The following is a 12,365-nucleotide window of genomic DNA, read 5'->3' as shown; positions in this document are numbered from 1 at the left end:
GGGGGATGCCACTGGTACATCTCTTCCCGGTGACAGTAATATCTGGTGTCCCTGTGAGACAAACCAGGGAGAATCTCCCTTCGAAAAAGGGGAAATTGACTACTGAGTCATTCAACTTTGGGGACTCACCGGTACCTGCGGATTGGAAGAGGAGGTTGACAGAGAAGATGAAGAAGCTGGAAGATGTCTTTTCTACTGCCAAGTTTGATGTGGGTTGTTCCAAGAGCACTTGCCATACCATCCGGGTGACAGAGGACACCCTGTTCAGAGAAAGGTCACGGCGAACGGCGCCTGCAGAGGTGGAGGATTTTCAGCAGCATCTGTGGAAGCTGAAGGAAGCTGGGATCATCGCAGAGTCCAGAAGCCCCTATGCATCCCCAGTAGTAGTGGCCAGGAAGAAGAATGGGAAGGTATGGATGTGTGTGGACTATCGGACTCTGAACAGCCGTATAGTCCCTGACCAGTATACGGTCCCGAAAATTGAGGACATATTGGCCTGCCCCTGTAGTGTGAAGTGGTTCAGTGTGCTGGACTTGAGGAGTGGATATTATCAGATCCCCATGAGTGAGGCTGACAAAGAGAAGACGGCATTCGTATGTCCACTAGAATTCTCCTAGTTTGAAAGGATGCCCCAGAGCATATCAGGAGCCCCGGCAACTTTCCAGTGTGTCATGGAGAGAACGGTGGGTGATATGAACTTGCCTGAGGTGTTGGTGTACCTGGATGATCTCATAATGTTCAGGTCCACCTTGGAGGAACATAAAGCAAGGTTACTGAAGGTTCTGGGACTTTCCCAAGACAAGTGCCAGTACTGCAAGATGTCTGTCAACTTTTTTGGGGACATAGTCTCACGGAGGTAGAGTAGCGACAGATCCATCTGAGATACAGGTGGTGACCACATGGCCACGGCCCCAGACTGTGAACACTTTGTGCTCGTTCCTTGGATTCTATGGGTACTATCGGAGGTTCATGAAGGACGACTCTCAAGTGAGTCCCCTTTTACATCACCTTCTGTGCAGTTACCCTTCCCTGGGGAAGAAAGGGAAGAGGACAAAAGGAGAGGATGGTAAAAATTATCCTAGCCCTTTTGAGACTTTTGGAGCAAGATGTGATGCAAAATATGAAGAGACCTTTCGTCGCTGAAGGAACTGCTGACACAAGCGCCGGTGCTGACTTTTGCAGACCACCGATTGCCGTATGTATTGCATACAGATGCCAGCAAAGAGAGCTTAGGGTGTGTTCTGTATCAGGATCAGGGCACAGGGTTGAGACCGGTCACGTTTGTCAGCTGGAGTCTGTCACCATCTGAGCGAAACTACCCCATGCACAAATTGAAGTTCCTAACATTGAAATAGGCTGTGGTGGATAAGCAAAGTGACTGTCCATATGGTGCCAAGTTCGAGGTGAGGATGGACAACAATCCATTAACTTATATCCTGACTTTAGTGAAATTGGATGCCACAGGCCATCGGTGGTTGGCTGCATTGTCTGCCTATGATTTCAGCCTGAAGCACCAGCTGGGAAGTAGGAACACTGATGCCAATGCATTGTCCCAACGTGCACATGAAGGGCTGGACACGGACGGAGAGTGGGAAAGCGTTCCTGCCCCGGAGTCAAAGCCATGTGCCAGTTTTCCATCACGGGGAAGGCAGAGGAAAGGCAAGGGCTGAATCAAGTGGTAGATCATTTGGGAGCTTCTGATGGTACCATTCCACAAGCTTACAGCAACTTGACTGCTCTGAAGACAAAGCAGTTACTGGAATTGAGTCTCGGGGAAATGGCTGTTGCTCAGTGAGATGACCCATGCATAGGTGCCTTTTGGTCAGCGGTTGCGAAAGGGGACATGGCCAAAGCGGACAAGGTGAAACACTCCAGGGTGTCTCTACTACTGAGAGAATGGCCCAGACTGGAGTTGAAGAACCAGATTCTATACCGGGTCACGTCGCCTCCGGACTGCCTCAGTATTTCCAACTGGTTCTGCCTGAGAAGCATCAGAGGATTGGGTTGAAGCCACTTTATGATGATTTTGGTCATTTGGCGGTTGACAAGACCTACGGATTGGTCAGAGATCAGTTCCACTGGCCCCATAATAAGCTGAAGGTCGAAGAGTACTGCAAGTTGTGCATTCGAGTATATGGCGGAAGACGCGGGCTACAAGAGCCGCTCCGTTGTCTCACTTGCAGAGTGTGGGGCCACTTGATCTGGTGTGTATGGATTTCCTATCAATAGAGCCAGATGCCAGGAACACGGCGAATGTCTTGGTTATTACGGATCACTACACCAGATGTGCGCAAGCCTTCCCTACCAAGGATCAGAGGCCGTCCACCGTGGCCAAAGTGAGAAGTATTTCATTCATTATGTCTCCCCAGGCAGATACATAGCAGTCAGGGATGGGATTTCGAGAGTAGACTCATATATGCTTAGAGTTGAGAAATCAAGGACGACACCCTATCACCCACAGGGTGATCCGCAGCCTGACAAGTTTAACCAGACATTGCTAGACGTGCTTGGAACACTAGAGATCAGTAAAAAGAACAAGTGGAGTCAACATATTGGACATCTGGTCCACTGCTACAACTGTACACAGAATGAAGCTACTGGGTACTCGCCATATTATCTGCTGTTTGGGCGTGAAGCAAGGTTGCCCAGTGATCTCTGTTTTGGGACTGGCGAGGAAGACCTACCACAGAAGATTTTTCTGAAATATGCATCTGATATGAGAAGGGAACAGCAAAAGGCTTATGAACTAGCTGAAGTCTTGGGTACCAAGCAGAATCAAGGAAATAAGAGGAGGTATGATCAAAAGGTTAGGCTCCCTCAACTAATGTCTGGAGATCAAGTCCTCATGAAGGATTTGGGGCTACCTGGAAAGCATAAGTTGGCTGACTGCTGGGCAGCTACACACTATGCAGTGGAGAGTCAGATGCCAAATGTACCAGTTTTCTGGGTGAAACCAGAGGATGGGAAAGGGCCTGTCAAGATTCTCCATCAGAACCACCTTCTACTCTGGGACAAGAGGTGCGTGTTGACCCAGAGCCTGACCTGGACCCCACTCCTAGTAAGAGAAGAACTGATGGACAAGCAGCGGAAAGGGCTGGACCAAACATAACCACTGAATGTGATACGGACTCAGAGGATGAGGAAATATGGGCATGGTATATGCTGCCCTTTGCAAACTCCTCAATATTGACGAAGAGATTCCCTGCTTTTCGCACACTGAGATGGGTGAAATGGGGAGAACTAGCAGTGGATAGGCAGGTTTGTGATTAGAAAATGATGGGAGGCTGGTCTCCAAAATAACTGGGCATGAAGCTGATCTCAGCCAAGTGACGAGGGGACCTATATTGTTGGGAGGCACAAGTAATGGACAGGGAGGGGCCTCCCCATGTAGACAGAAAGAGCCCAGGGAGTGTCTGAAGCTGAAGAACTAGACGATGGGGTAAGGAGATCTCAAGGAGTCAGGAAACTCCCAGACAGACTGGCCTATATCACACTGGGGGAACAGAGTGTGACACCAATCCCCTTTGGTGAGATGTGCCACTGCCACTTACACCTGGCTTGGAGGTCCCAATCTCACAAAATTTCTGTGAAGGGGTGATAAATTATCTCAAAGTCATGAGGTCATGACTAATTTTGGTAGGGGGGGGGGGGAAGAGAGTGTAATGGCCTGGTAAAGGTTTCACTGCTAATGTAATGGTCTTTCTGTAGAAGCAGTGTTTGGGTTATGGTTAGAGATGACAGGTGCTCTGGATTGTGAGCCATCCAATCCGGGGGAACAGGTTTTTTTGTGTGCGTGACACCATTGTGAGCTGGGGTCTTGGCAACGGAAGGTGAAGAGAGAAGACGCAAGAGAGAACCGGTCGTGGAATTCGACTCGGTGGGGGACCGTGATTCAATGGACCAAGGTGCAGAGGTCTACTGAGGATTGGTGAATATGACTTTTGGAAGAGTCGAGCTCCAACTTGCGCATATTTGACTGTTTAATTATAATGGGCCCCTTTTGTTTTTTTCTTTCTTTTCTTTACTAACCCTTTAGTTAAGATTTGTAGATATAGTTCCTTTAATTGTATGCAGTCTGTTATTTCTTGGCACTGAGTTGTAACAGGGTAGCAAGCCACACGGTATCCACATAAACCAGGGTTTGGGGAGGGAGAATCGTCTCAATCTCGCAGATTTGGCAGGACCGGAGTGTGTATCCCCTAGACGTATGCAACCCAAGGAAATGTAGGTGGCACAAAACTTGAAAGATGAATGAACTTTAAGAACGATAAGGGACTTCAAGAGGATATTGATAGTCTGATGATAAGCTAATTTATAACTATATCTGTCAAAAAAACTTGTAAAGTGATACATTTTGGGAAGAGAAGGGAGAGCAATATAAAGAAGAGGGTACAAGGGGCACATGAACAAAGAGATCTGCGGTAAATGTGCATAAGCTCAAGTTACCAAATCCAATTAAGGCAACTAAGACATAAGGGTTATGGTCTTTATAAATACAGGCAGAGAATAGCACGGAATTCATGAATCTTTATAAGAGGCTGTTTCAGCCACAACTGAGTATGTTCACTTTCAGGCAACACAATAATGTGAAGGAACTTCATAGGTTTCTTCCAGGGACTTCAGTTACAAGAAGTTAATTCTCCTCTTTCAGTTACATGAGACTGAAAGATCATGAAGATTAGATAGAGGAGAATGAGGAAAAACTGTTCCCACCGATAGAAAAATCAAGAACAGAAGATTATATAATGACAGAAACTAGTAAAAGAACCAAAAGTGACACAAAGATAACTTTTTCTCAAGCAGTGTGTGACCTGCATTTCAGAATTGGAAAGCGGTGCCTGAGAGATAGTGAAAGAAAAGTCAATCATGCCACTTAAGAAAAATTGTCCCCATACACTTTTATCCCCCATCAAGAATGACTTAAGGCTCTTTGCTTCTTTCTCAACAGAAGACCCAACCAGTTCGCCTCCATCACCACCCTCCCCGCATCCAGCAGAACTGGTCCTCACCCTCAACTATTTCTCCTTCGGCTCCTCACAATGTTTCTAAACTTACAAGCTAGCCATGGGCACCTGCATAGGCTCAAGCCATGGCTGCCTTTTCATTGGTTACATAGAGCAGTCCGTGTCCAACCCTTCCCTGGTAAAGCTCCCCAGCTCTTCCTCCACTACACTGATGATTGCATTGGTGCTGCTTCATGTACTCATGCAGAGCTTGTCAACTTCATCGACTTTGCCTCCAACTTCCATCCTGCTCAAATTCACTTGGTCCATTTCAGTCACCTCCTTCCCGTTTCTCCATCTCTGTCTCCATCTCTGGGGACAAAATGTCCACCAGCAACTTTTATAAACCTAATGATTCCCAAGGCTATCTTGACTGTACTGTATCTTTTCCCACCCTGTCTCCCATAAAAATGCTGTTCCCTTTTCCCGGTTCCTTTGGCTCCGCTGCATTTGTTCCCAGGATGAGGCTTTCCTTTCCAGGACATCTTCTCACCACCTTAACAGGGATTGAATTCCTCTTGTCATCACATGAGCCATGAGCCTCCACATCCAACACATAATTCTCTGCAACTTCCATCATCTTCAATGGGATCCTATCACCAAATACATCTTTACACACTCTCCACAGAGATCACATCCTCTGTGATTCCCTTGTGAATTCATCCCTCCCCACTAATCTCCCTCCTGGTACATATCCCTGCAAGTGACAGAAATGCTACACCTGCCCATTCACCTTCTCCCTTAAGTCCATTCAGGTGCCCAAACAGTCTTTCCAGGTGAGGCAGCGCTTCAGCTGCAAATCTGTTGGGATTGTCTATTGTATCCGGTGTTCCCAATGCAGCCTTCCCTACATTGATGAGACCGGACATAAATTGGGGAACCACCTTGTCGAGCACCTCCACTCCATCCCCCAAAAGTGGAATTTTCCAGTGGGCAACCATTTTAATTCCTATCCTCATTCCTGTTCTGACATGTTGATCCAAGGCCTCCTCTTTTACCATGATGAGGCCACTCTCAGGGTGATGCAGCGACACCTTATAGTCCATCTAGACAGTCCCCAACCTGATGCCATGAGCATCGATTTCTCCTTCCAGTAATTTTTCCCCTCCCACTTCCATCTTCTTCTGTTCCCACTCTGGCCTCTTACCTCTTCTCCTCAAGTGCTTATCACCTCCCCTGGTGCCTCGCCTTCTTCCCTTTCTCCCATGGTTCATTCTCCTCTCCTATCAGCCCTTGACCTTTCCCACCCACCCTCACCTATCATCTTCCAGCTTGTCCTCCTTCCCCTCCCCCTAACCTTTTTATTCTGGCATCTTCTCCCTTCCTTTCCAGTCCTGATGAAGGGTCTTAACCCGAAACGTCGACTGTACCTCTTCCTAGAGATGCTGCCTGGCCTGCTGCGTTCACCAGCAACTTTGACGTGACATCGACTGTTTATTCATTTCCATGGATGCTGCCTGACCTGCTGAGTTCCTCCAGCATTTTATGTGTGTGTGTTGCAATAAAAAGGAAGCTAATTAAGTACAGAAAAAGAAAAAAACATATAGAGAGCGCAATGGGAAGAGGGTAGAACAATAAAACTAATTAAAAGGTTTTCACACAGATAGTGAGACAGTGATCAAATGGCTTCCTTCAGTGCTATAAGCTTGTGATTTTATGAATGTATGCAGCAAAGTCTATAAAATGACAGTATTCAGCATACTTAGAGGTTTCATTATCATAACTCTTGAGTTCAAACAAGATCATTGAAAGGTAAAGATAATCCCCAGTTAATAAGAATTTATGGTGTGATCAATGAGGCAACACCAGGGGAGTATCTCGTGAGACCCATTATATATAATATGCACACTTTACCATCGTCATTAAAGACTCAGAGTAAACTAATCTCATTGCATAATTTAAGATACGCGTCAAATTGGTTGCACAAAAGTACAGAATTGTTCATTAAGTACCTAAAGTGCTAAAACCTTTTAATATCCTATCATGTTTAAAAACACAACCAGTTATTACATAGTAGCTAAAAATAAATCAGTATAAACTCAGGCATTATCTATCTCCAGAAGGTGTGAGGTACACAACATGCTGCAGGGGAACCATCTGCTTCCTAGTGTACCGGCTACCTAATCTATTGCTCTGCGCAACAACACCCATGAAATGTACACTAACCACTGATCTAATGCAACAAAAAGACAGTCCACAGCATAAACATATTCAATCAGAAAAGCTCTACCTATCTGTAACCTATGACAGTATTAACATTTTATATTACAGAATTAAACAATGGAACTTACTTGTGCCATTCACAAGACATTGCTCACCTCTCCATTATCTAAAACTGCCATGGAAGATGACTGACCACAAGCAATAGTAGCAACCAATTTATTCTGTAAGCAACTGGTCACTCTTCGTGGAGTTGGTTGATTAGAAGTTGACCCTGATCCCACTTGTCCACAGTTATTGTAACCCCAGGCATAAACCTATTATGAAATATAAATGCATTAGGAAATAATTTACGGACCATATACAAAAGCAAGGGAGGGTAATTTTAAACAGATAGCCTAAAGAAAATGGTACAAAAACATATAGTCTTAAAAATTGCTCTCAACCATGAGGTACGTTAAGAGTCAGAGACGAGGTGTCTTTGCATTAGTTAAACTCATAAAAATAAATTAGATCTTCGACAAAGATTTGTTACATTTTAAATAAACCAGACACTGTTATAATCCCTTAGCAGGTCAGGGAGCTTCTGTGGAAAGAAAAACAGGAGTTTTAGGTCAAAGACCTTTCATCTGAATTTGCAAATAGTTTTAATTTGCAGAGAGGGTGGAGGGATGGATGGAGAAACCACCGAGGGAAAACAAGTCAAAAATTCCAGAAAATTTCAAATATATTCTTTTGATTTGGTTTTCAAATTATCTTTGAATTCACATATACTTCACTTGCACACATGTTGACTGATCTGCTAAGTGCTTTCTGCTCTTATTTCTGATTTCCAAGACCTACAGTTTCAAATTTTTTTCTCAATTCACTATAAATGCACAATAGCACATAAGGCACATTCATAAACCCACATTTTGATCTTCCTTCAATCAGTCCTTGTTGTGGTTTGGAGGCTTGTGTGCCTCAATGACCCAGAGAGGGCTGGCTGGAGTCAGGGATTTTCTGCTTTGGCTCTTGGTAGGGTCACGCATGCTAGACAGGTCAAACAGCAGAGACCAGACTTAGAGTGGCTCGCTGGTCCTCCAGGTTTGGGGGTTCAGCTCAAGGTTAACATCCCCGACTGGTCAAACAAAACTGCTGTGGAAATAGTAATGAAGAATCCTTCACCGCTATGTGCGATGATACTCCTGAATCTCCAACCAGGATTTGTATGGCCAACAGTAGTGTAAACCGAGTGGAAGTTACTGGCATGATGAAGGAAACCCTGAACAAGATTCAAAGTACATTTTATTATCAAAGTATGTATACTTTATACAACCTTGAGATTTGTCTCCTTAAAGGCAGTCATGAAACAAAGAACATGCATGGAGCCCATTAAAAGTGAAAGAAGACTGTCCAAACACCCAGTGTGCAGAGACAGAAAAACAAATCGTGCAAGCAGCATTCAGAACTGAAGTTCACAACGACAGGCATCACTGCAGCCGATCTAGAAGTCTACTAGTTGCAGAGCACAGAGCTGAGCAAACCCTGCAGAGCAGTGAGCTGAACCGGATCGTCTCTCACCTCCAACTCCGACACTCTAACCATTTCAATCTGGCCTGGCACTTAAATCGTTCAAACCTCGGGTCATTCTTCACCCACGGGCTCAGGATTTGCCACCTCGATATGGCCAGTGCCCGACCTTCCCAACTCGGCTTGGCTCTTAAATCGATGAAACCTTGGATCTTTCTTCGCCTCACCTCAGCTCCACTGCAGCAAGTTTCCTCCAAGTCCGCTCCAGCAACTCCAGCCCGGACACGTTGTAACCGTCCTGCCCCAGCAAGACTCCAGCCACACCGCAGAGTGCCAGGTCATACAGGCGATTCAGCTCAACCTCAACAGGGAAGCCACAGGCAGTGATCATTTTCCAGAAAAAGTGTCAAGAATGACATATTTACACCACCAAGACCAAGACTAAAATTGGTTTTCAACAAAGATAGACAGGGATGGAGGACCTTCATTGCTGTCCTAAACAACCAGATGATGTAACGGGCAGTAAGTTTAAAACAATACATATTTGTAAAGTTCTTAAATGTTGTTATACGTTATAGATATATAAGTAGCACAGTAGGGTAGTGTAACACTATTGCAGGGCCAACTGTAAAACTCCTCTGTGAGGAGTTTGTATGTTCACCCCGTGACAGGTGCTCCAGCTTCCTCCCACATACGAAAGAACCTATGAGTTATTGGTAGTACATTATGGGCACACTGTGATGGCACCAGAAGCATGGCTACAGTTGCAGATGACCCAGCACAATCGCCACTCATTTGATTTGACGCAAACGACGTACTTCACTGTAGTTTCAAAGTACATGTGATAACTAATACTAATCTTTAAGATCCTCAATCTTTAAACAAATTGCAAAATGTTCTATTTTGAAAAACTTACTTTCTGATAACTTAGGTTGATACTATGCTTGACAAAAGAAGATTACTGCTATCATAAACACAAAACACCGGCCTCCTCTACATCGGTGAAACCCAACACAGATTGGGGACCGCTTCGTCCAGCACCTCCGCTCCATCTGCCACAACAGACAGGATCTTCCAGTAGCCACCCACTTCAACTCTGCTTCCCATTCCCATTCAGATATGTCCATACATGGCCTCCTCTACTGCCATGATGAGGCTAAACTCAGGTTGGAGGAGCAACACCTCATATACCGTCTAGGTAGTCTCCAGCCCCTTGGTATGAACATAGAATTCTCCAACTTCCGGTAATTCCATCCCCCTCCCTTCCTCTATCCCTATGTAACTCTGCCCCCTCCCCCAGCTGCCTATCACCTCCCTCATGTTCCACCTCCTTCTACTATACCCATTGTGTTTTCCCCTATTCCTTCTTCACCTTTCCTGCCTATCCCCACCCTGCCTCCCCTCCCCCACCCCTTTATCTTTCCCCTTACTGGTTTTTCACCTGGTACCTACCAGCCTTCTCCTTCCCACCTTCTTTATAGGACCTCTGCCCCTTTCCTCTACAGTCCTGACGAAGGGTTCCGGCCCGAAACGTCGACTCATCATTTCCACGAATGCTGCCCGACCTGCTGAGTTCCTCCAGCGTGTTTTGAGTAGTGCTATCACATACTTCTGTATTAATGGACTAGGCGTAGTATACATTGGTCTCCTTCAGTTTTCTGTGTTTTCTTTCTTGTTGCCGAATGGCGGGCTGGAGGTGTAGAGTTTGGAGGTTTGATGTCCTTGTGGGCGATAAATTATTTTTTGTACAAGGGAAGGGTTGGGGATTTATGGTTGATGTTCTTGTTGGTGCTTTTCCATGTAGAGTATCTGGTAATTTTTTTTTACAAAGGAGGGGACAGGGGTTTGGGGTTTGACGTTCTAGATGCTGTTTTCCCAGTGGGTGATCTGTTAGTTTTTGTGCAAGGGAGGGCTGGGGTGGGGGTTGTGGTTTGCGAGTTTTTGTTTCTTTTTCTTTTCCATGCAAGGAGGTTGATATCTTTTTTTTCAAAGACTTCCATGGCTTTTCTGTATTTCATGGCTATCTGGAGAAGACGAATCTTAGAGTTGTATTCTGCATCCATACTTTGATAATGAAATGATCTTTGAACGTACATTCCTTAAATTGTTTACAAAATAAAAATGCATCACAAGTTAAAGGAAATTATAAAGTGTATCATAGAGTAATATATTCTTAATTAGTTCACTGATTGCCACATTGCCACTCTAGTTCTGGAGATAAAAGAGCCAATTCCCTTGGGAGGTCAGACTTTTTGGTAATATTCAGAGAATTTTATCAGGCCCTCAATTTTCTTCTAAATGAGCAGATAGAAAATCAGAAGATGTGAATTCATGAATTCCCTTTCCCAGCAAGTGCAAATACCTATGCAATCACACAAGCAGCACCAAAACATTTGGATAAAAGGATCAAAATGATACTTCCCCTTTTTCAATTTGATTACCTCATTATTATTGTTGGATAGCATTGGATCTCTGATGATTAGAATGGAAAAAATCATAGCAACTACACCTTCAAATTTTACACACCTTAGTTAATATCTGCTTAATCTTTCCTGACCTGTAGATAGAAGAATTTAAGGATGAGGTCCTAAACTACACTGAATTGAATAGGGTACATACAGATACTGAAAGGCCAAGTTAGAGTGGACATGGAGAGGATGCTTCCAGTGGTGGGAGGAGTCTGGGCCCAGAATATCCCTTTAGAACAGACGTGAGAAGGAATTTCTTTAGCAAGGTGGTGAATTTGTAGGATTCTTTGTCACAGTGGAGGGCAAGCTGAGATTGATAGGTTGTTTATTAGCACGGGTGTCAAAGGTTATGGGAAGAAGAAAACAGAATGGGGTTGAGATAGAAAATAAATCAACCATGATCAAATGGCTGAGCAGACATGACGGGCTGAATGGCCTAATTCTGCTCCTAGGTCTTATGGTCTAACACTGGTACAAAATGTAAAGGTACTGAAAGGACATGGACAATGTTCTTAAGAGCATTGTAGGAATAGAGAATACTGCATAGATAGAGAGGACTAGACAAAGAGTAACCAAAACTACTGAGGAAACAAAACAAAACAAAATTTGACTTCAAATAAACAATTGGTATTCAGATATACATCATTAGGTCGACTGAAAATCTGAAAAATCTGTAAGAGCAAATTTCATTGGTTCATGCAAAGGAAAGGGCTTAATTGCTGTACCTCATTCAAGGTAACCTTACTTATTTTCAAGTTTGAGAATGGGAATTTAAATCTTGAAAAGATTTCAAAAATTCCCAGTCTAATGGCATATAAAAGTTTATTTCTTAATTAACTCCAAAAACAAATTTTACTCACTTCCCCATCAGAAGTCAATGTCATGGAATGATGGGATCCACAGGCCACCTCGATTACTTTCTTGTTAAGCAGATTGGTAGAAACCTGACATGGAGACAAGCCTTGAGTAGTTGTTCCATTGCCAAGCTGACTGTAACCATTATTTCCCCAGGCATAAACCTCTCCATCTGCAAATGAATAACAGCATGTTTCTTTTTAAATTTGACCACACAGGAGTATCTAACAGAAGTGTTTAAATAAAGTCTGAAAATAACTACCCTCATTTAATTTTCCCAAAATACACCTCTCTAAACAATTAATGCTATTATTTTAATTAAAATACATGAAAACAGTTTAACAAAGTGCAAGTCAGCCTCTCTTTC

The 12,365-nt window shown here is 44.1% G+C and overlaps 1 protein-coding gene across 2 annotated transcripts in view; it reads right to left on the bottom strand.

Moving 5' to 3' along the window:
* LOC134348165 (RCC1 and BTB domain-containing protein 2-like) overlaps positions 1-12,365 on the bottom strand; it is a 79,042-nt gene that overhangs the window by 39,766 nt on the left and 26,911 nt on the right. For both annotated transcript variants that reach the window (XM_063051134.1, XM_063051133.1), the window contains exons 4-5: positions 12,004-12,170; positions 7,322-7,480 (exon numbers count right to left, since the gene is read on the bottom strand). In XM_063051134.1, coding sequence (XP_062907204.1) covers positions 7,322-7,480; positions 12,004-12,170 — 326 coding nt within the window. The remainder of the gene's footprint in view (positions 1-7,321; positions 7,481-12,003; positions 12,171-12,365) is intronic.

Source organism: Mobula hypostoma, chromosome 6 (genome assembly GCF_963921235.1).
Source record: "Mobula hypostoma chromosome 6, sMobHyp1.1, whole genome shotgun sequence".
Taxonomy (NCBI): Eukaryota; Metazoa; Chordata; class Chondrichthyes; order Myliobatiformes; family Myliobatidae; genus Mobula; species Mobula hypostoma.
The sequence above is the reverse complement of the archived record's forward strand: the minus strand, read 5'-3'. Positions and strand labels throughout refer to the sequence as shown.